Source organism: Perognathus longimembris, chromosome 2 (genome assembly GCF_023159225.1).
Source record: "Perognathus longimembris pacificus isolate PPM17 chromosome 2, ASM2315922v1, whole genome shotgun sequence".
NCBI lineage: Eukaryota > Metazoa > Chordata > Mammalia > Rodentia > Heteromyidae > Perognathus > Perognathus longimembris.
Genome location: NC_063162.1, coordinates 150153690 through 150180748, shown reverse-complemented (window position 1 = coordinate 150180748; position 27059 = coordinate 150153690). Strand labels below are relative to the sequence as shown.

The 27059-nt window shown below is 59.6% G+C and overlaps 1 protein-coding gene across 1 annotated transcript; it reads right to left on the bottom strand.

Moving 5' to 3' along the window:
• Positions 1-3530: 3530 nt before the first annotated feature.
• Positions 3531-25286, bottom strand: Krba1 (KRAB-A domain containing 1). The gene is made up of 18 exons (XM_048340422.1): positions 25013-25286; positions 17827-17966; positions 17370-17486; positions 16675-16824; positions 15924-16079; positions 14151-14282; positions 13815-13985; positions 12904-13059; positions 11767-11970; positions 11132-11305; positions 10698-10853; positions 8810-8962; positions 8117-8299; positions 7283-7483; positions 7054-7194; positions 6529-6636; positions 6131-6241; positions 3531-4458 (listed from the first exon to the last, which is right to left on the bottom strand). The coding sequence occupies exons 1-18, from the start codon at positions 25279-25281 to the stop codon at positions 3719-3721; spliced, it is 3462 nt and encodes a 1153-aa protein (XP_048196379.1). The 5' UTR covers positions 25282-25286; the 3' UTR covers positions 3531-3718.
• Between the last annotated feature and the right edge of the window lie 1773 nt (positions 25287-27059).

Here is a 27059-nt window from a genome sequence, read left to right as displayed (position 1 = left end):
CAAGTTTGTTAACTGACTTGTTCAAACCTTCTATTCCTTTCCTGTCTTGTTCTCATCAATTCTGAGACAAGTATGCTAAAAATTTCGCAGATACGAGCGTGAACTTGGATGTTTCTCCTTTCAGCCTTCTAAATTTTGAGGCTAAAAGGGAAAAAAGAGAAAATGTGTGAATAAAAAACAAACTCCAGAACACTACCAATGCATAAGGCAGAGAGAGAGAGAGAGAGAGAGAGAGAGAGAGAGAGAGAGAGAGAGAGAGAGAGAGAGAGAGAGAGAGAGAGAATAACCCCAACCCACAAAAGAAACCCAACAATCTGGAGCAGGTGAGAAACATAAAACACAAGGTAAGATAGTATGTTTGTTCAAACCCAGACATATCAATAACCATGTCACTTTTTTTGTTAATCGTGGGGCTTAAACTCAGGGCCTGGGTACTGTCCCTAAGCTCTATTTTTGCTAAAGGCTAGCGCTCTGCAGCTTTAAGCCACAGCACCACTTCTGGATTTTGAGTGGGTAAGTGAACGTAAGAATCTCACAGGGCGGGTGGGTGGTAATGTGGCTTGGTGGTAGAGTGACCTAGTTTTGATTCCTCAGCACCACATAAACAGAAAAAGCCGGAAGTGGCGCTGTGGCTTAAGTGGTAGAGTGCTAGCCTTGAGCAAAAGAAGCTCAGGTACAATGCTCAGGCCCTGAGTTCAAGTCCCAAGACTGGCAAAATAAAAAACAACAACAGAATCTCACAGGGACTTTTCTGCCCAGGCTGGCTTTGAGCCACAATTCTCAGACCCGAGTGGCTAGGGGGCCACCAGTGCCTGGCCTAATCACATCACTTTTAAATGGGTTTAAATGCTTCAAGAACAAAATCTGTCAGGTGAATTGTGGGATAAATCCAACTGTGGGTATTTATAGGAGCAATGTCTAAAATATGAAGACAAGAGTAAGTGTACTTAAGGACTGGAGATGAGGCTTAGTCCAGCAAGCGTGGGGCTGGGTTCAAACCCCAGTACAAGAGAGAGAGCGCGAGAGAGAGCGAGAGAGCAAGAGCGAGCGAGAGAGAGAGAGACAGAGTGGGGGGAGGGGGGAGAACAAGCCTGGTCCAGGCCTAGCTCCTTTAGGAATAGAAGTTACTGGATGTAACAGTTCCTGCCACATCCCTGTGTCAGAAGCCTCAGTGGCGGCCTGGGAAGTCCATTCACGTGGGAAGCAGGGTTTGCGCGGGCCCATGTCCCGGCCGCATGGAGGACGCAGGCTGCCGAGGGCAGGTGGAATTGGTGGGGGACTCCTTGACACAAGCCAGGTAGGGATGGAGGGAAGACTGGCACCCCGGTCTGGCCTGTGGCCACTTTTCAGGAGGGTGGCAGGCAGACTCCCCCTTCTGGGCTCCCAAGTTCTAGGCCTCTGTTAACAAAGGCACAATGTGCCTTGGATGATATAAAATCATACTGAACTCTTAAGAAACAGAAGCAAGGTTTCTCTGTCCTTGGCTCCGTGGGGGGCACAGAAAGGAAGCAGCCGCAGGGCTCACTAGACACTAGGTGGCAAATAAACTCTGTAACTTGTGGGTGGGGCTGGGAAGGAGACACTGGGAGAGGGGGTGACATTGTTCAGAGAGATGTTCTCTTTCCCTGACTTACATAACTGTAAGCCCTCTGCACATCACCTTTATCATACCAATTTTAAAAGCTCAATAAAAAAGCATAGAAAGAATACTTCAGGAATTAAATGCGAAAAAGTGGAATCTGAAAGCAAGCAAGCTTCCCAATTAACCTCTTCCAAACAACCCTGTGCAGGAGCGGCCGCAGCAAAGCCTCCGGCTGCAGCCTCGGCGGGCGTGCCGGCTAGCCGTTGGGGTAGCGGAGGGCCTGGAGCACCAGTGAGGCCGGACGCCGATGGAGCTTGGGGCCATTTAGGTACTCGGGCTCCGTAGCCTCGAACTTGTGGGAACTTGTGGGATGCACTGCCCAGTCCGGGCGGGGTAAGGATGCGCTGCGCCCCCGTCCCAGGGACTCCGGCTACTTCCTAGCTCAGCGCTGGGTGAGGCTGGGCTTGTGGGGCACGCACCCACCATGGGTGACGCCCGGGGCACCACCACTTCGTCATACAATGGGAGTGGGGAACCCAGGCCCGGGGAACAGCGCTCTCCTCCCAGCTTGGCGCCCCGCGCCCCGAGGGTTCCTACGGTATGTATGGAAGGGAGCAAGCTCTGCCCCTGCTCATCTGGAAAAGGAGCTGGGCCCGCTCAAGCCTCCCGGGGTGGGAGAGCTTGGCCTTCTGTTCTTTCCCAGCCAGAGTCAGTCGGCGTCCTGCTCATCCCGTCGGCATTCGTAAGGGGCGGTGTGGCTCGAGTGGCGGAGCACCAGCCATGAGCAATGCCACCAAGGGAGAGTGCAAGGTCTGAGTTCAAGACCAAGTACCAGCATATCACACACACTCACACTGAATACCCATTTCCAGGCGGTCGCGGGCCCTTCTCTCTGCTCTAACCCTGGAGACACTCCGCCTGCCCGAGGGCGGGCTCCCGCCTCTCTGAGCTGCTTTGGAGGCGGCACTGGGCACTGGGCGAGGCAGCCATGGGGGCTGCTTGGGTGGTCCCGGGAGACAGACCCAGCGGTGCCCTGGGTCCCGAGGGCAAGGCTCACCGTGCCTTCTCAGGGGCTGTGCGCATGGGCACGGTTCCAGAAGCTCCTGATTAAACAGGGAACGCAATCCATCCGACAGGCTGAACTCCGGCTCCGGGAAGCACAAGTGAGTCAACAGGCCGGCCAGCCGCCGTGGGTACCGAACACGGGGCGCCGGGGCCGGCGGCAGGCGCGTCCCTGGCATGGATGTCATCAGGGCAGGGGCAGCCCGGGCGCCCCGTGTGTGGCTGTGCCAAAGCCCCCGCGCGGGTGCTTCCGTGTGGGGCGGGGCGGGGGTGTCACCGAGCTCACCCGTGGGCCCCACCCGATGACGCCCGCGTCCTGCTACCAGGGGCGCTGGGGGCAAGTGTGGACAGGAAGCCGGCCATCGACAGGCACGGGGGCACGGGGCGGACCCCCGCCCCCACCGGCCCGCAGGCAGAACCCCTACGGTCCCTTCCCTCGAGGCTTCTAGTTCACGCCACCCATGCCGGTCGAGTCTGTAGCACTTTATACACAGCTCTAGGAGACGAATACAACGAGAGCACCTCCACGCCAGCGCGTGGCCCTGGGCACCGCCGCCTCCTCTGGAGGGGGTGTGTGTGCGTGTGCGTGTGCGTGTGCGTGTGCGTGCGGCACACACGGCCCTGCTCCCGCGGTCCTGCGACAATCCCGCCGGCCACGCCCCCGGGCGCTCTTGGATGAGAGCCAAAGGCCTTTCTTTAGTAGCTCATGTTCTAGAATCCATGAGTAGATCTGTTTTAGACCGGACTGGTTCTTCCAAAAGGAGATCGGTGCCGTGTTTACTCCAGGCAGGCGAGGGCCAGCCCCCCCTCCCCCCCCCCCCCCCGCCGCGGTGCTGAGCTGGGGGGGGCTGGTGGAGAGGGGCGCCTCAGGCCACCCACCCACTGCGGCGGGGGGGGGGGGGGGGGATGGCTCTGGGGAGGGCGGGGGAGCATGGGCTTGAACCTGAGCCAAGAAACCCTGAGGTGAGGCTGGAGGCGCCACGGGCCGTGCGCGCGGACACCGCCGGGGCCTGCCGTTCCGGGAGCAGCGGCGGGGGGGGGGGGGGCCCCCGCAGAGGAGCCGACGGAGAGCGGTCAATGGGCCCCCCACCTTGGGTCCCTGTGCTCAGTACTCCACAGGTCCTCCCGGAGGCCGCCCCCCGCAAGGCTGCTGGGCTCCTTGGGCCGGTTTGGGACCCTGATCTGCGACACCCCTGCCGTCAGCAGCTCTGCGTCTGGGCCGGTGGCGGGGGAGGCCACCAGGGGGGACAAGGCAGCGGGTACTAAAGGTGGGGGAGGGCTCTGGTGGCGCCCAGCGTGTCCGAGGAGGGGGTGCCCCGTCGGCGCAGGGTGGCAGCTGGGTGCCGAGGAGGGGGGCGGCTGGGCCGGGCCGCAGCCGGGCCTGGAAGGTTCTGCGGGAGGAGTGGCGGGAGACAGCGGCGGCACGAGGTAGGCCTTCCCTCTGGGGAGGGCCTGGAGGTCACCGGCCCGGCCGCCTTCCGCCTGGGCCCGCAGGATCTTTGGTTTCGGCCTGGTGGGGCCCTTCCGTCTCCAGTAGGGCAGGTGTCTGTGACCCAGACCGCTGGCCCAGCGAGGTCCCCGAGGGAGGGCCCAGGGCTTGGGCCCGGGGCCCCGGGGCCGCCGCCCCAGCCGGTCCACCTGGGTCCTCACGGTGGCCACTTCCTGAGTCAGGCCCGCCAGGGCCGTGGCGAGCCGGTCCAGCTTCGCCTCGAGGGCGGCGCCGAGGCTGCGCAGCTCCCGCTGCAGGGCTCCCCCGCAGAGACACGGCGGCGGGGGAGACGGGCGGGGGGGCCCCAGCGGGTCCTGGGAGGCATCTGAAACCAGAGCGAGGGCCAGGGAGAGTGCTTAGGCTCCGGGGACCTCCTCTCCCCCAACCCTGCGGGAAGACCCCTCGGCGGGGGCGCTCCGTCTCCTGTCCCCGCCAGCCCGCGTCCACCGACGCTGAAGAACACCGCTCACCGCCCTGCTGACAGCAGGACGGGCTGGTTCCCACGTCCTCCACACCAACGGGCTCCTCCCCAGCGGGGATTTCCATGGGGACCCAGCTATCTTTCCCAAGATGGTGGCTTCCTACCTCCCAGGAAGAGTGACTGAGTGCCACGTTCGAGCCCTGGGATTGAAGAACCCCCCGAGTATCTGCCCAGAGCAGACGGCCTTACAAGGCCCAGGCTACGTACCTAGGTGACAAGCCACAAGTTTCTTTGCGACCCCCACTCTTGGCTACAATGAAGCCATAGGGTTCTACCTGTCCTGCTTCCCTCTTCTCTTGAGACAAGGTCTCATTAACCTTGTAGCTCAGGTTCTCAAAATCTCGCCCCTCTTGTCCCAGCTTCCTGAGTATTGGCGTACAAGCCTGACTAGACTTAGACATGTAAGTCACTTTAAAACGATCATTTACCTACTCACCCCCAAATTGTCTTAGAACTGATCTTACCACCAGGCAAGCCACCCAGGAAGGACTTGGCCCCCGGCAGTCAACTCAGATCCCAGACTGGGCAGAGAAATCTGTTCTCCCATTTCCCTGAGCCCAGCGGAGTTCTGCCCTTGTCTAGTTTAGCATCACCCCGGGGGATGCAGATGGGGGAGGAAAGGTAATGGCCTGAATGGTCCAGGGACCCCAGCTCTGTGTGGCCAATGCCTCCAATTAATCAACGATCTGAAGCTGATGCAGAGCATCACGAGTTCAAGGTCATCCTGAGCGAACACAGAAAGACCTTCTCTCAAAAAGAAAAAAACTGAAAGCCAAAATACAAAATAAAGCACCTAAGGGGTAAGGCTCACCCCAGATTAGAGGTCTTCACAGAAGCCTGAAGCTTGAGGGGAGCCAAAGCTCCTCAAGGCAAGGGACTCCACACACACACAGTCGCCGCTGTTGAGGCCTGGCACCGGGAGCACAAGGGCCCTGTCTCCCCTCTGCCCTTGCCCCCCACACCCCCGCCCCTGGCCTGTCTCCACTGTGGCACCATAGAACATGGCGTGGCATGGAACCAAAGTGCTCTGAGCACCCTTGGCCAGGTCACTCGCCTGTGCTGGGGTTGGATCACCTCGTATATTCTCTCTCTCTCTCTCTGTAGGTGTGGGTGGGCCTGGGCGCTGTCCCTGAGCTTCTTTTAATCGAGGCTAGCACTCTACCCCTTGAGCCACCGTTCCATTTCTAGCTTTTTGGCAGTTTATGGAGGTAAAGAGCCTCAAGAACTTTCCTGCCCGGGCTGGCTTAAACTGCCATCCTCAGATCTCAGCCTCCTTGAGAAGTTAGCATGACCGGCCCGAGCCACCGCTTATTCCCTAAAGCTCCTTCAAACCCCCAACTCGGATGTGGAGAAAGTTCCTGGGATTTCTGTGACAAGCATGGAAGTGAAGCATGGCCCCAGGCGGCGTCTGGCAGCGTCCCTGACCCAGATGGTGGGCTGAAGGGTGGGTGCTTCCCCACGAGGGCCCCCCAGCGCGGCCCGGCACGGCGGGCGGGCGGGGGCAGCCCCGGCTCACCTGCGGCACTGGGTCTTCCGTGTCCTGGTTCCAGGCCCTGGGGTTCTTCCTCGTCTCTGGGCACAGGATGCTCCTCTGGCCGTGGGGCGGGACGAGGATGCCCCGTGGCCTCTGTGGACAGAGCAGGGTGAGCCTGGGACAGGGGTGCACACTGCCTGGCAGAGCCCCGTGACGGGAGGTGGGTGGGTGTTCTTAACGCGCTCCGTGGCGCGCGTATTTATCTTCTCGTGGTTAAGCGGTGATTACACGAGAGGCCACGTGGAAGGAGCCTCGCTGCTCTGGTGCCGCCTGGGTGCCCTTTCCCACGAGGCCCAGGGGGCCGGGCAGGGCAGGGCCCAGCCTGGGGTCAAGGCCTGTGAATGGAGCCGCGCGCCCGCCGCCATTTCCCCGGCCCCTACCTACTTCTCCAGCACCCAACCGAGGGCCGGGATGGCCGGGGCTCTCCGCTCCCTCTTCTCCCCTGGGTGACAGGGACCTGACTTCCGTTGTGCCCTCTTCTGCTTTTCCTGTTGGGAGAAAACACTGGGTCTCAGCCTGAGGAGAAACGAGGCGGCTTGGGGTGGCGGGCCGTGGCCCCTGGTGTTGAGGATGGGACACCCTGAAGCCTGTGCATGCCAGACAAGTGCCCTGGTGCTGAGAATTACCACTTTCGATATTTCTTTTATCGACTCCCAAGCTTAAAAAATGTTATATAGCAACCCAGTACATATATATATATATACATACATACGTACAACATATTAATAAGCACGTATGGTGTATATATGATGAGGTTTGCCAAGATCTCCCCGTGGGGACGCTAACAAGCCCTGTTCTGAGCCCTTCCTTCGCCCAGGGACCCAGGCTTCTGGCTCAGCCGCCTTATGGCTGGAGAAGGTTTTCGGGGAGCGCGGGGTGGGGACTGGTGGCAGTGCCAGGTTCACCTGTCCTGAGGCTGCCGTCGTCCCTGGGCTGTGACCCCTCAGGGGGTGCCCCCACGCAGCTGCCGCCGCTGCCTCCAGGATACCCTCCAGGGGCGAGGGACGGGGAGAGAGGACGCTTGCAGCTGGGAGGGCGGTCTCTCTCTACGTCACAAACAAGCTGTCGTCAGCGTGCTGACTGGGGCTCTGGCAAGAGCTCACCACCCCACCCCCCCCTTTCCAGCAGGCTTACCCTGGAGGGGCGGCTGCCAGGGCTCCGGTTCCAGCCTCAGGTCTTCTCCATCGGAGCTACTGAGACTCAAACTAGAGCAGGGGCTGGGGCTGGGGCCGGGGCCGGGGCCGGCCAAGCAGGTGAAGCGCAAGGGCTTCGCCGGCAAGATCCCCTTCAGCGAGCTCTCCAGGCAGTGCAGCGGGGAGGGGGCGGTGGCTGTCCCTGTGTGAATGACAAGAGCCTCCGCCCATCACCCGAGGGCCACCGTCACCCCCAGCAGCCGCAGCCCGCGCAGGTCCTGGGAGCCCCAACAGCTCACTTTCTGGCCCCATAGAGAGAAGGAAAGTCAGAGCCCGGCTAAGTCCCCGGGCCGTCTGGAAGGTACGCTGAGGAACTTTCTGGAGGTCTCAAAACCCCAGTAGAGGTCAAGTCAGTGGCGAAGTGCTAGCCAAATCCTGATCTTCTAGGCAAAGCAGCAGCTCCCTCTACCCACCCCCTCTGAGGTATCATCTACCCCCCCCAGCAGCTCCCTCTACCTTACACCCCAGTCCCTCACCACGCCCCCCCCCCAGCACCATGCCGGGAGGAGCAGGTTGGTGAGGGCCGATTGTAGCCCCTGGATCACACAGCTAGAGCTGTCTGCAACTGCAAGGGGCAGGGTCTGCTCTGGAGAGAGCCAGTGGATAGACAGAGCAGGGCTCCTCCTCGTCTGACTTGATATTTTTAGCCTCCCGTGGCTCATCGGGTTCCGGGCTTTGGTCTTCTCTGCAAGTGGTGTGAGACAGGAACGGGGTGGAGGCACCCGGAGGAGGGGCAGGAGGAGGGAAGTGTCGGGAAATACCGAGGGCAGCTCACCGTCTTGCAGCCACCTCCAGGGTCCTGGCCTGGTGGCCCCTGCGTCTTTGGGCCTTCGCTGGGGGCAGGCGGTCATGCAGCCGGAGGTGGAGGCCTGCGGGCTGGCTAGACGGAGGCTTCTGGTGGGCACTTCTCCCCCACCCTGTCTGAGACGGGCTGGCTCGCAGACCTCACCCCTCAGCCCTGTTTCAGTGGGACACCAAGAGCTCGTCAGGCCTATGGGGCCTTGGGGGGCCACAGAAGAAGGGACAGAGAATTCCCGTCACTGTTCACTGGTCGGGGACAGGCAAACGTCAGGCGTGGGAATGGCCGGCTCCGCAGCTCAGATCCTCCGGGACCTCTGTTCCCGACCCGGGAGCTGTGCAGCTCGGGGTCTGAGGTCTCGCACGAGGGGCCGGCAGCCAGGATGAAGACACTTGGTAACGGGGCTCTACCCCAGGGCGCCGTGGTGGAGGGCAGGTGGTGGCGCTGGAGGGCCCGCCTCCCGGGCTCCGCCCCCCCCACTCGGTTGCCAGCAAGTCTAAATGTGTGCTCAAGAGTCTATCTGGCTCTCTGCCCGGTGCGGTTTCTGCAGCTCCTTCTTGGCTCCCGTACACATCAGGCCCGCGGGATGATGGGAGCACAGCAGTTCCCAGGGTGCAGAAGGGGAGCCACCCAGTCCAAACATGGGTGTCCGTGGCCCCCCGGAGTTACCTTCCTTGTCTGCCGTCCAGCTCCTGGGCTCCATTCTTCTCAGGCCCCTGTCCGCGGCAGAGGAGCAGGGCCAGGCGGGCTGCAGCCGGGGCATGGGGATCTCTCGGAGACAGTTCTCCAGGCTCTGCAGCGGGGAGCTTCCCGGCAGGTACCCTGCGAGGGTCACACGCGGTAGTCGTGGAAGGCTGCGGTGGGCCTTGGGAGCCTCGCGCTGCCAGGTCCAGGCAGCAGGAGGGGGCAGAGCACCGGGCCCGGCGCGGTGGCTCAGGGACACCCAGATGGAGGCCCGGGTCAAACGCCTGTCAGCTCTGACTCTCGCGTGGCCCTCCGTGGGCTGGACGGGGGAAGCGGGGCCTGTGCCGGCCACCTACAGAAATCTGCCTGGTGATCCGACGGGGGTCTCACGATAGGCGGGGGCCCTAGGCTCCCCCAGCCACGCAGCCGCCACTATGGTGAGGGTGACCGGGCTTGTGTAGCACACAGGATGGCCTAACAAGCAGATGCGCCCTTCACGGGGTGCACTACGACTGGCTTCCTCGCCCCCAGCAGGACGCCGGACCACACAAGTCCGGATAGAAAGACACCAACAGCAGGCACTGGCCAGGCTGCGCTGCCAGGGCAGAGCCCTTCCCAGGTGAGCAGGCAGCACTGGCCGCATTCCATCCTGGGGCGGCGGCTGGTAGCCAGAGACGGCCCCGGGGAGCGGGGAGCAGCCGGGCTCTGGGGGCCCACCCGGAAGCTTCTCAAGGCAGTGTGGAGTCTCCCACAGCTTGGGTCACTTGGAACACCACGCCCGTCCACAGAGGGCCTCCTAACACTGCGCCCCGGGGCGGCGCTGCCCGCAACGCTGGTGGCCCAGGACTGTGAGGACCACGGGTGGAAAGCGGGCAAGGGCAAAGGCTCAAGACAGAAAGCGAGGTGGGGGCGTGCGGCGGGGAGACAGGGCCTGAGCACAGGCAAGGGCGGAAGCGGCGGGGGCGGGGAGGACAGGGACGCCGGGAGGGGAAGGAAGGGGACCTCACGTAACCTCCTGTAGCTCTTGAACAAAGTCATGTGGTTACATGACGTATGAAAAGCTAGAAACTGGTCAGGAGCCAGAGCCTTGTGCCTACAATCCTAGCTGCTGAGGAGGTGAGATCTGGAGGATTTCAGTTCAAGGTCAGCCTGGATGGAAAAGTTCCAAAGGAACCCGCAGAGAGTAGGCCCGGAGGCATGCCTCAAGGGGTAGAGCACCAAGGATAGCAAGCACGAGGCTTTGAGTTCAAACTCTGGTACACCTAACCCTCCTCCTCCACTGAGATGTGTCGGCTGTATTGGGGGAGGGGCTCCCTGTGGGGAGGGCTCAGGCGGGAGGAAGCCCGGGGCTGGCTCTCTGGACCTCACCCGCCCAACGAGAGACCTGGCCGAGGCCCTAGACTTGCTGATCCCAACGGCTGTGACAGGACACAAAGGAAAGCAGGTGTGCAGGTGGGACAAGATGGACCAGATTGTTCTACTGGGGGGAAAAAAAGACAGAAGCCAGGCTCAAGAGTGTCCTATAAGGCCCCAAGATCCAAAGTCCCCAGGAACAGCACAGCTCCTGCCCCCATGCACACTGCGGAAGGGGGTCCGGGAACCTCGCCACGCTCTCACTAGGTCAGAGGTCAGGCTTGTGCTACAGGCACTTCTCTAGGGCTGGGACAATGCAAAAGGAAATGTTAAAAGACCTCAGACGACGTCCCTTCTGACGTCCCTTCTGAGCCGAGTCACCCTGCCCAAGGCAAACCCCGCGCCTGCCTCAGTATCCCCCCCCGCTCTCCTCCTGGTGATGGGCAGCGGCCTGCCTGGGCTGGACAAGGCTTCCCATCCTTTCCCAGGGGGACTCCAGCCTCAGGCCAGCCCAGCTTACCTTTACCAAACTGCAGTCCCTGGCTGCACCCGGGGCTCCCCAGGTCCAGGTCGCCGTCGGTGCTGCTGGTGGAGGAGAAGCTGGTGGGGGTGCCCTGGGGGCCCTCTCGCACACAGCCCCGCAGGCCCAGGGGTGGAAGGGGGTCCCTCGCGGCCTCTGCGGGGGGCAGCAGAGCTATGTCACAGGGAGCCCGCTGGGCCCCCAAGTGGATGACACCAGGAGACTCGGCCCCCAAGTTCTGGGGCTCTCCATGACGCTGGTGAACCCTCTTCCCCCGCAAGCCCCCACACCCTCTGAGATCTCAGAAAAGGGTAGAGGGTGGAAGGAAACACTGCCTTCATCAAACTCGGGGAGCCATTTGGGGGGAAGAAGCGCCCACATCCCAGGAGACCCGGCCGCTCCACTGTCTGCACAAAGACCAGAGGCTCACATACCTTCACTGTGCGACCCTTGAGGCTGCAGCTCGGGCTTGTGAGGACCAGCATCTCCTGGCTGGGGGCTCCGGGACCAAGAATTAGCCACCAGCTGGGGAGGCGACGGTCCCGCGGAGGGAATGCCCTTCAGGCAGGCCTCCAGGGCTTCCAGGGGTGAGCTTGAGGCCCTGCTGGCTGGGATAGGAGAAGTTGCCCTCCCTCTTACCCTCTCTTGCAGGACCCGGGCTGGCCTATCAGTCGCCAGCCTGACCGCCCCCCCCCCGCCCCGCCCCAGCCCTGCTCCGCTTGCTGGCTGGCCACAGCTTGCTTTCTACAGAGGTGCTAAGACCTGCATTACGCTGGCAGGGACCCCGCCGGCAGGAAGTCCTCCTGGGGGGCTTCCAAGGGTCAAAGAAAGCTGTCCCCAGACCCCAGGGAAGAGCTGGAGGGGACATGTACATGCAGCAGCCAACTTCCCCCACGAGCACCTCAACGCAAAGGAAGGTCCTCAAGCCAGAGGCGGCCTGGGCAGGGGCCAGGCCGAGGGCGACGGCAGCAGTCACTGCTCAAGGGCCAGGCAGGAGCCTCTTCTCTGTAGGGCCTCTCTCTAGGGCCTGGTTCCCCCAGAAAATGAGGATGAACAGCCCAGGACTCACCTTGACCCGTGGGGCCCCAGAGGGGCACTCGGCCCCTTCTGGCGTCGGCGGTGGTGGAGGAGGAACCGTAGCCTTGCCTGCCAAGCTGGCATGATGCCGGCCCCAGGGGGCTCGGGGTCCAGCTGTCCTCCACCTTCACCATGGCGAGGGCGCTGCCAGCGCCGGGACCGGGGCGCGGAGGAGGGGTGTGGAGGCGTCTGTGACCTAGGGGAAGTCAGCCCTCGGGAACTGGGAAGCCCAGGCCGCAGGCCTGCAGGCCTTCCAGCGTCCCTGTGCCTCTACGGCAGTCATCGGCTCCGGGCCCCGGGCCAGCAAGCCGCTCACGCGCGCTCTTTCAGGCCGTGTCCTGAGAGGCTCAGTGCTTTGGGGAGCTGACAGTAACGGCAATGTGAGCCCAGTATGAACACACCTGCTGGGAACCCAAGTCCTGGAGCCCCCACCCAGCCCCCACCCAGCGGGGGACCCCACAAGGAGACCTCACCCAGCCTCCACACAGCGGGGGACCCCACAAGGAGACCCCACCCAGCCCCCACACAGCGGGGGACCCCACAAGGAGACCCCACCCAGCCCCCACACAGCGGGGGACCCCACAAGGAGACCTCACCCAGCCCCCACCCAGCGGGGGACCCCACAAGGAGACCTCACCCAGCCCCCACACAGCGGGGGACCCCACAAGGAGACCCCACCCAGCGGGGGACCCCACAAGGAGACCCCACCCAGCCCCCACCCAGCAGGGGACCCCACAAGGAGACCCCACACAGCGGGGGACCCCACAAGGAGACCCCACACAGCGGGGGACCCCACAAGGAGACCCCACCCAGCCCCAACAAGGGGGGGGACCCCACATGGCAATTAGGGCTGAAGGGTCAACGGGGCTACAATCTTCTTTGATTTCTTGGTGTTTTCCCTCTCCAATATCCTTCCTTTCCTTCTAGAACTTTCTCCATCTACTCTAAGAGCTGATCTGGAAAATTATGAGGTACAACAGCAATCATCTCCAACACTTGGTTCCCCTGACCCATACCCGGGGGCCAAGGCTGGGAGGTCTGTCGCAAAAGGTCGCCGACAGCCCCGCTTGAAGCAGAGAAACCAAACGGAGGGTATGTGGGTGCTCTCGGCCCAACAAATGACCTTTACCTCCAGGATTCCTCTTCCAGGCCCCTGCCTCCTCTGGCGGCCATGGGTCCCCTGCTCCCGAGGGGCTGGGCCGCTGCTCCGGGGCCTCTGGGATGTCCTTCAGACAGTTGAGCAGACCCTTGAGGGGACACTCCTCCGCCGCCGCCTCGGTCTTCACTATGGGAAGAGGCACACATTTCCCACTGCGCCAGGGACAAGGGCCCGCCCGTCTGCAGTTCGGGGAGCACAGGGCCACAAGTGCAGACGGGTGAGCCGTCCCGCGCCCCTGCAGCCTGGTGTGAGCCACTGTGTGCTCGGCGCTCTGCTTCAAAATGCCTTCCGCGTACTTCCTGGAGCCCGGCAGGATGCCTGGCGGGGTGCCGAGTGCCCCTCCAGCGTGTGTGGGCACCGCCTGAGGGGTGCGGATGGGCTGGCCTCACTGCCCTGCGCAGCTCCCTGGTCCCGAGCAGAGCTGACCTTCCAGGAGGGTCTGGCCCCGCCCTCTACCTGGCGTGCGCACACCCGGTCGGGCTTACCCTAACCCTGAATGGGGGGGTCCACCGACCCCTCCACAGAGGCTGAAAACATGGCTCACAGCTGTAGCAGGCTTTAGCAACTTCAGATGATGTTCCTGCCCTGCTGCACTGGCTAAACCTGAGGGGCCACTCTTACACTTCACCCAACGTGCACAGGAAAGGACACCTGAGTGTCACGGCTCTTCTTCAAGTCCCATACCGGGAAGGGTAAAGAACACAGAGGAGACCGAGGCGCATCTGAGTTTTCCTTCCCTCTTTAAACGCAGGCTTTGTAAGAGTCACCAGAGTGCACGAGTGGCAATGGGCCCGAGGGAGGCAGCGAGGAGCAGAGAAAGAGCCACCTTCCCAGGGGCTCCTGAGCCTCGTCCTGAGGAGGACAGCTGCCCCGGGACTCACCTGGCCAGGGAGGGTACCCGGGCACCTCCACCTGTGTGTGCTTCGAAGCACTCTGGGGAGGGAGAGAAGGCTGCGAGCTCAGAGCGGCCTCCGTGCGCTGGGGTGCAGGGACAAGGATTTCCTTCAGGCAGTTGACGAGGCCTTGCAAGGGGCTGTTTCTGGGAGAGAGTCCTGCGCAAGATAAGGCCACGGAAGTCAGGGGAGTCCTAAGGAACAGCCCAAGCGTTCAGCAGCCCGATGGCTGCTGGGTTGTCAGGGGGTCCCTTGCATGAACTACCCTCCTCCTCTCCCAATCACAGCCCCGCCCAGCTCCAGGGCACCCTCAGGACAGCTCACCTGGCCCTGGGGCTCCCCTCTCCAGTCTTCGCTGGCCCTTCCTATGGCTAGGGCTACAGGTGGGAGGGCTGGGCTCCTCACCTGGGGCTCTTGGGCCTTCCTTTCCAGAAGGCTGCAGTTTGTCAGCAGTTCCTATTGTAGAGAACAAGGAAGGCTTGTCAGCCAGGGATTAGTGGCTCACGCCTGCAATCTTAGCTACTGGAGAGGCTGAGATCTGAGGATCACGGTTCAAAGTCAGCCTGAGCAGCAAGTCCCTGAGACTCTTATCTCCAATTAACTAGCAAAAAGCCAGAAGCGGAGCTGTGGCTCATGTGGTAGAATGCCAGCCTTGAGCAAAATAGCTAAGGAACAGGACTCAGGCCCCGAGTTTCAGTCCTAGGACCTACACCAAAAAAAGAAAAACGAGGAAGAAGGCCTTTCTAGCCTGGGCTCCAGACTCTGATCACCCTGGATCTGGTCTCCATGAGGATGGACCTCTCTGGTATCCCGACTTCTTCATGTGAAGACAGGTCCTCGGAACCTGGGCCTGTGTGCGGCTGGCTTCACAGGACTTCCCCTGGCTCTGTGTCCATCCAGTTTAACCGCAGACACAAGTGATGTCTGTGGCCTCAACCGCAATCTTACACTCACATTTCTCAAACCAATGTCCGTAGAACCCCGAGTGTAAGGACAAGACAACACATGAAGCCACGGGCTAAGGAGGGGCACGTTTTTGGGAATACCGATTTTAGGCCATATGGTACTGGAGTTTGGACTCATGGCCTTGAACTTGCTAGGCTGGTGCTCTACCACTTAAGCCACATCTCCAATCCTTCAGGCTATAGGTTGTTTTTCAGATAGGGTCTCTGAACCCAGGCAGGCTTCAGACCAACATCCTCCCACACAGCTAGGATTAAAGTCATGTGACACTATATCCAGCTTGTCTACGGGGAATGTTTCTGCCTGGGGTTGGTCTATGAACCACGATCCGCCCAGTCTCTCGGATAGCAAGGCTTACAGGTGTGAGCCATCGTGCCTCGCTCAAAGTATTTTTAGTAAAAATATATTTAGGCAAGTGTAAACTTTGCAGGAAATTTTCAAGATAAAATTGTAAGGTCCACCCCCAGGAGGGCTCCATGCAGATGCCCTGCACCTGTTCAAGTCTGCGCCCGTGCCTGAGTTACCTAGGTAACTGCCACACCTGGAGGCAGTTACCATCTCCTTCTGAGACCACATCCAATCCACCTGGCCATACTTCCCACCTTTCCCTATATAATCCAGCTCAACACAACCCCTGCTCTCTTTCCTTTTCTCTTACTCTGCCTTCCCTTCTTCCTTCCCCTCTGTCTCCCCACGCCTCCATCTTGTGTGGGCTGGCAGTTTGCTTTCCCCTCAATAAACTCCTTTCTGCCTGAACCACGTGGCGGGTTTCCTTTCCTTTCTGGTGAGCCTTACAAAAATGAAACCCCAGATAAATCCTCCTGGCTACCCTTGCCCCCCATGCGGCCCCAGCTGCTCTGAGGAGGCCTGAGGATGAGGCCAGGTGCGCCCAAGCAAGCGGCCTTCCGGGCCCCCATGTCAGAAATCCCCCAGCACTCCCGGAGCGAGGTGGGAGGCGCCCGGGGACTAAGCACCACACCTCTTTGGTCTGCAGACTTGAGGCCAGGCTTCTTGTCTCATCCCAGGGGCCAAGTGCTAGAAACCAAAACGGGGAGTGCACAGGTTCAAGACCTCCGATTCTAGGGCTGGAGCTTTACGATGCAAAGCGCTCCCGTTCAACTTAGTCAGACTCACTGAGGGGGAGGGGGCTCCCCTGCCCCCGCTCTCCGGGAGGGCCACTGGAGGACGAGCTGCCTGCAGGTGTGGTGGCCGGGTCCGCTTGGGTCGGGGGGCTCTCTGGAAGGCAGGTGAGCACGCCCGGAGGAGGGCAGGCCTCTGCCGCCACAGCTGCTGTTGGGGGAGGAAGACACCGACGCCGTCGCGGACTGGGTCCTTCCACAACACGTCTCACCTGCAGGGACTGCCCTCAGTGGCCTCTTGAGTGCCGCTGCAGAGCTCCCAAGCCCAGAGAGTCCTGCGTGTGTCCGATAAAGTACAGGGACGCAGCTCTAAAGCTGTGTGCGGCGGAGCCTCTGCCCCCTTCCTCTTTCAATTCAGTCTCCTGAGGGGGTCAAAAGGTGGACTCCAGGGGGAGATGGGATCTTGGCTGGGCGGAGCCTCTGCCCCCTTCCTCTTTCAATTCAGTCTCCTGAGGGGGTCAAAAGGCGGACTCCAGGGGGAGATGGGATCTTGGCTGAGCGGGGCCTGGGGAAGGATGCCCGCTTGTGAGGTGGGCAGAGTATGTGACGGCAGGGTGGCTGTTCCACGTAGAAGGCCCCCTGTCCCAGGAGCTAAGGAGGCAGGCCTATTACTGGGCATTGGCAACCACGAGCGACAGCCTCCCTTCCCGGGGTGGGGGTGGGGTGCTGTGGGCCAGACCTCCCCACGTGGGGGTGGGGGCAGGGAGGCTCTGTGGGCCCACAGGACACCCGCGTGTGTGACTCACCCCGGGGGCTCGCTCGCTCTCCGTCCAGGCTGGCTCCCCGACTCTCGGGGCCGTCTTCGGGGCCCCTGACTTCTCTGAACAGGAACTCTGGGATCTCCTTCACCAGCTGCACGAGGGCCGTGAGGTGCAGGCTGTGCTGGGGCTGTCCTCCTGTAGAGGGGCCGCCGTGAGCCCCGCGCCCCGCGCCCAGGCAGCCCTCCCGGGCACGGGAGGCACAGCCGACACCCTGGGACATCGGGGGACTCGGGCTCCGGCCAGGTGATCGGTCCAAGGGCACAGCCCGTGTGGGCTGGGCGGAAGGAAGGGGTTTCCCGCAGTGTCACCACGAGCCCCGGCTCTGGGCTCCTGTCCTCCAAGGGCAGAGGGCTGTCTCCCCCGCCTGCCGGGCCACCCACCTTTCCTGGAACGTCCCTTCACCCCCCACCACGTCCACCGGCTGAGGAGGGGGCAGGCTGGTTGTGCAGGGTGGCTGAGATGAGTTGGGTGGGCCGAAGGGAGGCCTGGGGCAAGGGATTCTCTCCAGTTATCTCAGCTCCTTCTGCGAACTGCGCTGGGAAACCGACACGCTACAGGCCCGCGGGCCATTGTCGGGACTGTGTCGGGGCGAGAGTCAGGAGGGAAGGGCGGAGGGGCAGAGCCTGCGAGCGAAGGACAGTGAGTGGGGGGGACTCCCAAGGCTTGCCGGGAGGACCTACCGAGGGGGCCGGCCCCTGCGGGAGGCCCCTGCCCCGCCGCGCAGCTCTCGGCCCCCGCGGCTCTTCCAGGCTCTGTGGGTGACAGGAAAGCGGAGAGGGGAAGCAGCTCCGCGGTCCCTGGGAAGGAACAGGGGACGTCACTCTGGAATCCGCCTTCCCAGTCGCGTGGCGTCCCGGGGTTCTGGCACATTCATCAGGTCACCCTGCGCGGAGAGCTGAAAAGGCCCCTACGGAACCCCACCAACCCATCCGCAGAGCCCTGCTCTGGATCACACAAATAGCAGCCGGGAAGCACGTGAGGCTGGGGCCGGACCAGGCCGCCCCCAACGCTCCAGAAACCGCTCATTCGCGAGCAGGAAGCCTGCGGCCTGCCGCGGGCCTGGGGTCCCACGGAGACTCGAGCCCCGGCCCCTCCACTCTCTCCCCAGCCTTGGCTCCGGAGGCCTGGGTCACTTACCCACGGAGACCAGCGTCTCGTAGTTCTCCCGCATCACGTCTCGGTAGAACTCCCTCTCGCCCTCCTGCAGGAGCCGCCACTCTTCCTCCGAGAACCGCACGGCCAGGTCCTTAAAGCTGATGGGCGCCTGTGGGCACAGTCTGTGGAGGCGGGCGGATCCCATGCCGGCCGGACCCGGCCCACCGCCCCTCAGCTCGGTGACTCACTCCTCTGTCGGGGGAGGAATGCGGGGGGGGGGGGGGACCTCGGCACAAGGAACAGCAGGAATCGGCTAAAGAGACCAGGCTGGGATCACCAGGAAGACAGGTGGAAGCCCTAACTCCTGACACCTGTGAATGTGACCGTTCTGAAAACAAGGTCACTGCAGGTGGGAGTAGATGAGACTACGTTCTTATGAAGGTACTGTGGTCAATAAATGCAGATGATTAGTGTCCTTATATGAAAAGGAGAGACAGGCAGGCAGACATGCCATGTGCGAGGGCGCGCACACGCAAGCACACACACACAGAGCCGAAGATGGAGAGCTTGGAGTGATGTCACCACAAGCCAAGGAAAGCTTGGGGCCCCCAAAAGTTGGAAGAGGCAGGAACACTGGATCCTTCAGAGGGAATGTGGCCTGCTGACACCTGGTGTTGGGCTTTGGGCCTCCAGAACTGTGAGAGTAAAATGTCTGTGTCTCTAAGCGCCTCGTTTGGGGTCCCGGATTGTGGCTGACTGAAGACGGTTTCAGGGCCACAGCGACGGGCTGAGCCAACATCAAACCTAGGATGGGAACCTCAACCAGCCTAAATTTACCGTTTCAGATTCACTTCAGTTACTAAGCAAACTTCCCCGTAAATGTGCAAAACCTGGAATCCTAACACTGTGGCATTAAGAAAGAGTTCACTAAGAAAGCCAATCCGTTACCATGCTTGAGGATTTCCTACCCCCAAATCCTTGGGACCACAAATATTTTGGATTTCTGATTTGGGAATGTGTGCATATACATCAGCTATTGGGGGGGAATGGGACTCAGTTCTAAACACAAAATTCGTGTGTATTTCATACTATTTACACCTGGTACTATTTTTAGTGCAACTGCCTTTAACCGCGACCCATCGTAAGAACTCAGGCGTGGCTTTTTCCACATACAGCATCATGATGCTCAAAAGTTCTAGATTGGGGGGCGTTTTAGAGCTCAGATGTTTAGACTAAAGGTGTTTAACCTATATAAAGAAAAAAGCCCCCGCATTTAAAAAAAATCAGGGATGATGTAGCAATAAGGAATTTAGGAAGTAAAACCTTTGTGTTGTGCCTCAGACACATCACAGAAAGACTCAGGGGATGGGGGATGCAAAATTCACCCGGTCCTGTAAGTCTAGGAGGCTGATTTTCCTCCGCCGGGCTCGCCCGCCAGCTGGGCAGAAGGTGAAGCAGAACTCACGAGCCTGGCCTGTGGTCTGAGCTCAGCCCTTGACCTTCAGACTCCCATCTTACAGCCAAGCGCTTCACACAGGTCCTCTGGCTTGCTGGGCTGGGTTGAGGTTCTCAGGGCGGGGGACCCCGGGCCTTTGCTGGGCAGAGTCCACTTTCAGTTTCCGGCCACTCAAAGGCCCACCTCTCTACTGCCCCTCCCCCCATGCCAGCGACGGTCATCTCGCTGCCGCTATGAGTTGTGGCGCCATCGCCGGCCTGGCTGCAGGGACCTGCCCTAGGCAGAAGGTGACCCGTGAGGTGAAAAGCCCTTCTAAGCGGCAGGCCGGCTGTCCCCACCCCGCCATGCTTCCTACCCAGCCCCTCCCCGGCCTCTACCACCCCTCCCTCAGAACTGCAAGCAGCCATATGCTGAACGAGTCTGAGACCTGTGTAGAAACCGTGAGAAACCTCAGGGGGCTTTGGAAACTGTTCAACTCTGTACTTTTGCTTTTATCTCCTATGCCCACATCCTGCTCCCCAGTAGGTCCTTCCCCCCCCCCACACTTTTTGTAAGATAAAAGCAGTATTTCTTTAAAAATCATCATTCAGTGAACTTTTCAGACAGCCATGAAATCCTAGAAAATGACCGACATCTGACAGGCATGAATTTAAAATTATAACATAAATTAACTTTGTGTGAATGAAGCAAATAGAATATTATGAAAAGGATCTTTCTGGATTAGAAATGAATTCTAATTATTTTAATAAAGAATTATAAGAAAAAAATGAGGACACTCCTAATAAAGCAAAGATGACACACTGCCTTGTTTCATTAATGCAGCCGGTGATAAACATCACTGTGCTAAGAGCTGGTGGCTCACGCCTGTAATCCCAGCCATTCAGGAGGCTGAGATCTGTGAATTGAGGCTCAAAGCCAGTGGGCAGCAAAGTCTGTGGATCTCTTCTAATTAGCCAGTAAAAAGTCAGAAGTAGAAGTGTGGTTCAAATGGTAGAGCATCAACCTTGAGTGAAAAAGTTAAGGCCCTGAAACCAAGTCCCAGTGCTGGCATGCACACACTGCAACTGGTAGCCTTGAAATGCACACAGTGCCATGCTCTTAGCTCGTCGCCTCTGACAGGGGGCAGCCAGCCCCGTGAGGGAGTGGCCCGGACCCTTTGCTGAGTTCGCAGTAGGCTCCATCCGCACGCCTGGCTAGGCGTTGGGTGATTGAGCCCCAGGGCTCAGAGCCTTTGCCTCATGGCTGTGTCTCTGAAGCTACCTTTATAGCCTGGTGAATGGCCAGGAGCCTGAGCTCTGGCCCGGTGTGGCCCCTTCCTCTCAGGAATGTCCCAGAAACCCTGGAAAACTTCCCTGAGAGCCATTTACATTTCTTCCTGGCCTTCTGAACAGATAAAATGTGGCTAACGCCAGCGCCCGTGCCCAAGAGCTAACAAAGCGGGCCTCAGACCGATGCCCTTAGAGAAGGCTTGGTGACCACGCAGTCGCCTAGGCCGACACATGGGAAGACGGACTTGGGGAGGGTCCCTGCCAGTCTCTAAATGACCAGAGTGTTCCGGGCAGATACTGTGTCAACAGTACAGTACAGCGGCCATACAGGATTCCCTGGACTGTGGCGTGTACAGGCAGACAGCGTCTGTGACAGACAGGCTCCAGGTAGCAACCCTCGTGTTGAGTTCCCAGCAGACATCTCACAAGGATCACTCTACTTCATGATGGGGAAGTAAATGTGTCCACAGTGAGGAGCCGGCCTCAGTTTCCCAAGCTTGCCCGGGGCCCATGGCATTTCCCTGGTGGACCCCCAATCTTGGATCACAGAGATGAGTGGGGCTACGTGCTCAGCTGAGTCCCCCTGGAGGCCCTGCGCTGCACCGCGCCTGCTCCCGGGGGCCCTGCCACGGACCCACGACGCTGCTCCGCCTTCTCTCCTGCCACGTTTGGCCCTTCTCTCTCCCGCCTCCTTCTTCGTATCACCCTGCCACAGCTCTGTCCTCTGGTCCTCTCTGCTTCTCCTGCTGCGCCTTCTTTCTTCCCTCCTTTCAGACTTTCTACCCCAGCCACGGCCCGGGAGCCACAGGGACTGGCAGGGTGGGAAGTACCCCGAGATCATCAAGGCTAGTGAGACCCCAGCTGTGGGCTGTAGACTCCAGACCCTGTACCCAGGGCCCAGATGGGCACAGGTGCCGCCTATGGACTGCATATGCACGTTTCGCTGACATGCTCTGATTACTCTGTTTAAATGTGCATGGGTGCTGTGTGATTAATATGCTGGTCCTTTGGTTATACAGAGTTACTTTAAAATGTATGAAAAACCTACAACCAAAAGCACTAAGTACACAGTCACACGGGGATTAGGGAGGAGTGATCACAGAGCCAAAAGGCCAGAAGCTCCCCACCTATAGTCTATCTGGCTCACTGCCTTACCTGAAGGAATATACGAATAACCAGCCACCCAAAAGAATAGCCAGAACGAGGGCAGACAGCCAAGTGGTCCCGCTGGTACATGTGTAGCTCTCGGGGACGAGAGGAACCTGAAAACCTGCAACTGATTCCGCTGTACACTATCTCACCCAAAAGACACATGCCACAAACCAAGGTAAACAAAAGGGACCAGGAGAGCAAGAACTGGTCTGCGCGTCCCTAGCCTTGAGCAGGCGACACGGTGCCCTATTCTAGATCACAGAGCGCTTCCGGGTTCAGGCCATCTTCACTCCACGCCACCAGCTGTCAGGCTTGTCCAGCAAACCTCCACCCCATGACTAGGCAGGCAGGTCCGGGTTCAGGAAGTACAGCAGCAGTGCGTTCAGGAGCTGGCAACTCAACCCCCAGTGACACAGCACTGAACCGGTGATTAGGTCATGAAGAGATCAATGCCACTACTGAGGAAGTAGCTTGTTATCTTGGGAGTGGTCCCAAGATAAAAAGGAAGGGTTCGGCTCCCTTCCTTTTCAAGAGATGACACCACAAGATGACCCTCACTAACTAGAAGCTAGCTGCTCAGCCTTAGACTTCTCATCTGTGAGAAATAAATCTGTCCTCTGTTAGTCTCAGATATTATGATGAAAAAGAATTAGCCACTGAAATGTTCCAGTTAGACTGTCAGCTCTACTTTCACCGTGAAAGAAGAAATGAGCTAGGCAGCAGTGGCTCATACTCAGGAGGCTGAGATCTGATGATTGCAGTTTGATGCCAATCTAGGCAGGAAAGTCTGTGAAACTCTTATCTCCATTAAACTACCAAAAAAGCCAGAACCAGAACTGTGCCTCAAGTGATAGAGAAGCTTAGGAACAGAGGCTGGTCCCTGAGTTCAAGCCCCAGGACTGGCGCGCGTGCGCACACACACACACACACACACACACACACACACAGAGTAAGCTATTGGCTTACTCTGTATCTTAAGTCCATTTTCTGTTGCCTTAACAGAATACTCAAGACTGGGTGATTTATAAAGAAAATAAAGCTGGGTGCTGGTGGGTCACACTGTAATCCTAGCTAGTGAGGAGGCTGTGATCTGAGGAGTGCAGTTCAAAGCCAGTCTGGGCAGGAAAGTCTGTGAGACTTTTATCTCCATTTAGCCACCAGAATACTGGAAGTGGATCTGTGGCTCAAGTGATTGAGAGAGCTAGCCTTGAGCAAAAGAGCTCAGGGACAGTGCCCAGCCCCTGAGTTCAAGCCAATGACCAACCAAGGAGAAAGAAAAGAAAGGAAAAGAACAGGAAGGAAGGAAGGAAGGAAGGAAATACATTTCTTAGAGTCCTAGAGGCTGGAAGTCCAAGGTTGATAGAACACATCTGTTGAGGACCTTCTGCCTGCATCATATGCAATGGGGAACCAGAACAAACAAGGCCACATCCTCAATAACCCATGAATGAAATAATCCATTCAGGAGGATAAGAATCCTCAAGTCCCAGACATCTCCCCAAGTTTCCATCTCTCAAGTAGCATTAACATATGGCCTTGGGAATTAAGTTCCCAGCACAGGAAATGATGACAGCACTGATGCTGATTGTGAGTTTGGTTAGTGGAAGCTGACTCTCCTGAGAACCATATATCCTAGAGGTAGGTACACTGAACACACCTATTAGTGATTGGGACTCAGCCAAACTAACTCAGCTAACACATCTGATGCCAACACTGGGATCATCTCTACCTCCCAGAGATGTTGTAAAGACAAAATAAATTAACATACAGAAATATACAAAAAGTGGCTAGAATAAATGCTAGGAGGAGGTCCAGCACTGGGGATCGTGGTTCAAAGCCAAGCCAGGTTAGGAAAGCCTCATCTCCAATTAAGCACCCAAAAAATGGCAAAGCAGAGCTGTGGCTCAAGTGGTAGAGCACTGGCATTGAGCAAAAGAGCTCAGGGACAGTGCCTAGGCCCCGAGTTCAAGCCCCACAACCTACAAAAAGAAAACAAAATGGTGAGAGGAGCAAAGTGCTAAGACTGGTACTATTGCCGCCAGATGGGCTGTAGAGTGCAGCCTGCCACCTTTGGGCTCTTCCATGAATGGCTCCTGACTTCTGGGGGTGGGGGGAAGGGCTCTTTATCTCCAGGCTAAATACAGCTGCCTCTTTTAGCCCTCTATGCTTGATGCTTTCCAGGCCTATCACCATCTTGGCCTCAAGATGAACTTTTCGGTGACAAAATTCTTATAAAATACGAATGAGAACAAGATGTGTCTGACAGAGGCCTCCCAGTGCACAGAAAAAGTGAAGCAAGAGTATGTGGCATGTGCACAAGGGAGCAAACAAGCAAGTGTGCAAACACTGATCTTCAGGAGGAAGAAAGCTACCGCTGGTTTGCCACCTGGACCATCTGCCATTTTGCCACCTGATCCAGGACCGCCATAGCTGGGCTCCCTCCTTACTAACGGCTGCCATGCTGAGCTTCCTAAAACACCACTTTACTGTGTCACTGTCCCTTTCAGTGCCCATAGACCCTATCCATCTCTCACAGTCCGTGGCCAGCCTTGTCCCCTGGACTATGAGATCAGATCCCGAATCAGGCCGTCACTCAGATGACCTTGGACCTCTGGGACACTGGACCAGGAAAGACCCCAGCCCTGCCCAAATCTGACCCTGACCTTGCTTGCACTCTCGAGGTCGCTCCCGTTCACCTTCTGAAAGCTAACGGTATCTGTGAGTGGGGTTGCCCCTGGGCCGCCTGTGGGCGAGACCCATCACGGGGATCGCCCAGTGCCGCGCCGGCCCACTGCCCTGGCTGCGATGTCAAGGTCCTGGCGCGGCGCCTGCCCTACCTGGCCACACACGGATCCAGCCGCCGCCTCGGCACCGCGGGGTGATCCTAGCCAGAGCCCGCGAGGGCCACCACTCCACGGCTGGCTGCCCCCCTGCCCGGCCGACTTCACACTCCACACCCCACGCTCGGCCCGGGCCGTGCCCGGGACACGCCGGCGGCGCCGGCTCTCGGACGAGCACGCTTTCACCCACATAAAACTTGTTTTGTGTCCCCACTGCCAGGATCCTACAAGAATAAAAGTAGGGGACTCGGCCATTCCCCCGAGGCCTTCGATCCCGCCACTCCCGGACAAGTTGTCTGGGGAAGGAGCCCCGCACGGCGAGGGCGGGCGGGCGGGCGGCCCCCAGGTGGAGAGGCCGGCGGGGCGGGGGCCGGGGCGGGGGGGAGGGGGCCTGGGGAGGCAGGGTCGGGGCGGACCCGGACGTCCGCGCAGGGAGCCGGACCACCGGGCTGGCCCCGACGGGGCGCTCCGGGCTCTGCCCGCCCGCCCGCCGGCCGGCGCGGCCCCCTTACCTGGCGCGCCATCCCGGACGCGAGCTCGCGACCCCCCGGGCTGACCCAGCTTCCGGCGCCGCTCCCGGCGGAGGCTGCGCGGCGACCCTCGGCGTCAGGGCTTCACGGGGGAGGAGGCGGGGCCCCGAGCCCCGGCCCGGGGGGGAACCGTGGAGGTGGGAGCGCCCGGGCCCGCCCCGCGCAGCGCATCCCCGGAGGGCAGGGGTGGTGGGAGGGAGGCCCCTCTTCCGCCCGCAGCGACCCCCGGCCTCACGGCCCGGGCGGCGCATGCGCGGACTACATCTCCCAGAGGGCTCTGTGGTACGGCGAGGGGAGGGGGGAGGCGGTGGGCGTGGTTGGCGGTGGGCGTGGCCAAAGCGGTGGGCGGGCCGCGGCCTGCTCGCTGCGCCCCGGCCAGCGCCCCGACCTCCGGCACTGTGGGGTCGCCGGGACCCGCCCGGCCCGGCTGCAGCCGTGCCCACCCGCGTGCCCGGGTCCGTCCGTCCGTCCGTCCATCCGTCCACGCACTCATTCCTACTGGCGGCCGACTTACCTAACAGGCGCCTCCCGTGCAGGTGCCGGCTGGGGCTGCTCGGAGGGAGAGGGTCCATCCTTCCCCCAGGCCGCCGCGGGGCGCACCGGACCCGGGGCCCCTGCGTGCGCCCCGGCCGCGCCGCCCACCCGCGTGCCGATAGGTTTTGTGTGGCTGCCAGTCTGTTCGGTTGATGGGAGCCCTCCGAGCAGCTTGCGGCAAGTGGTAGATCCTAAATAAATACCCCCGCCGTTCCTTGCCTCCCTTACCTGGGCCCCACCCCTAGCTTTCAGGTGGGGTGCCCTCCGGCTGGGGCTGGGGGGGGGGCATATTGAGCCCCTTTTCCATGTCTGGAGGAGGAGGTTTTCCTGGATGAAGGGGGCCTGTGGGCTAAGCCTGATTTTTGAGACAGGAGCTTAGAGAGGCTCTGGAAGCGGGGGTGGGGGGTGGGGGGGGCCCACAAAGGAGACGCACTGCTCTCATTGGGTCGCCAAGGCCTCAGGCCTGCAGCCTAGGTGGACCTCATCTGCCACGTCCTAGGAAAAGAAATTTCTCTCCAAGACTCCTGAGTGCTGGTCTTGTCTTATTAGCAGCGCTGGTCTGCATGGACTGGGCTGGGTTTGCTCCTGGCCTCCTCCTAAAACTCAGGGATGCTGCTTCTGAGGAAATCAGGGGACAGAGACCCATATCCAGCAACCCCCAGCACACACCCCGGCCAAGCCCCTCCATCCTACCCCAAGATACTGCTAGCCTACTGAATAGGAGTTGAAGATGTCACAAGGGGTTTACTACATGGGAAAGGCAAGCTCAACCTGTCTCCTTTTGCATCTCGAGGTAAGTCCCATGCCTGAAGTCAGGATCCCGCTGTAAGGCCTCCAGATTGCTACACTTCAAACTTCCTTCAATTCAGAAACAAAAATAAATAAATAAATAAAGGAATAACTCCACCCAAGAAACACACAACTTTATTTAAGCTTACACTCAAGCACCTGTACCTGCATCTGCTTCCCGGCCGGGTTTTGTGTAGCATTTGTCAGTTCACTAAAAACAGTTATCAACTTTATTGGATGTCCTACTCTTCAAATTGCGGAGAAACCTGTTGCTACTCTCCCACACCCAAAGTTTTAGTTGTGACCCAGCCCTTGAAGAATCTTCATCACAAAATTGTCATGGAGAACTGGCCTGTATGTTTGTTTGTTTGTTTTCCCGGTCATGGGTTTTGAACTCTGGGCTTGGGCGCTGTCCTTGGGCTCTTCAGCTGAAGGCTAGTGCTCTACCACTTGAGCCACAGAACCACTTCTGGGTTTCTGGTGGTTAATTGGAGATAAGAGTCTCACAGACTTTCCTGCCCAGGCTGGCTCTGAACTGTGATCCTCAGATCTCAGCTTCCTGAGTAGCTAGAATGACAGACGTGAGCCACTGGCAACCCAGCTCATATGGGGTTTCTTTGTGGGGTGTTGTTTTTTTTCCCCCAGCCTTATTATGAGTGGCAGAGAGAATAGCTCTCCAAAACAAAGATTTTACTGAGGATGACAG

What these genes read in the sequence shown, in the direction of transcription:
- Krba1 (XM_048340422.1), bottom strand. Translation starts at nt 25,281, where the DNA reads ATGCGCCGCCCGGGCCGTGAGGCCGGGGGTCGCTGCGGGCGGAAGAGG. An exon ending in CTGGAAGAGGAATCCTGGAG is followed by an intron (nt 11,971 to 12,903) that starts GTAAAGGTCATT and finishes GACTTCCCCTAG; the next exon opens with GTCACAGACGCCTCCACACC. An exon ending in CTGGGGCCCCACGGGTCAAG is followed by an intron (nt 11,306 to 11,766) that starts GTGAGTCCTGGG and finishes CTCCTATCCCAG; the next exon opens with CCAGCAGGGCCTCAAGCTCA.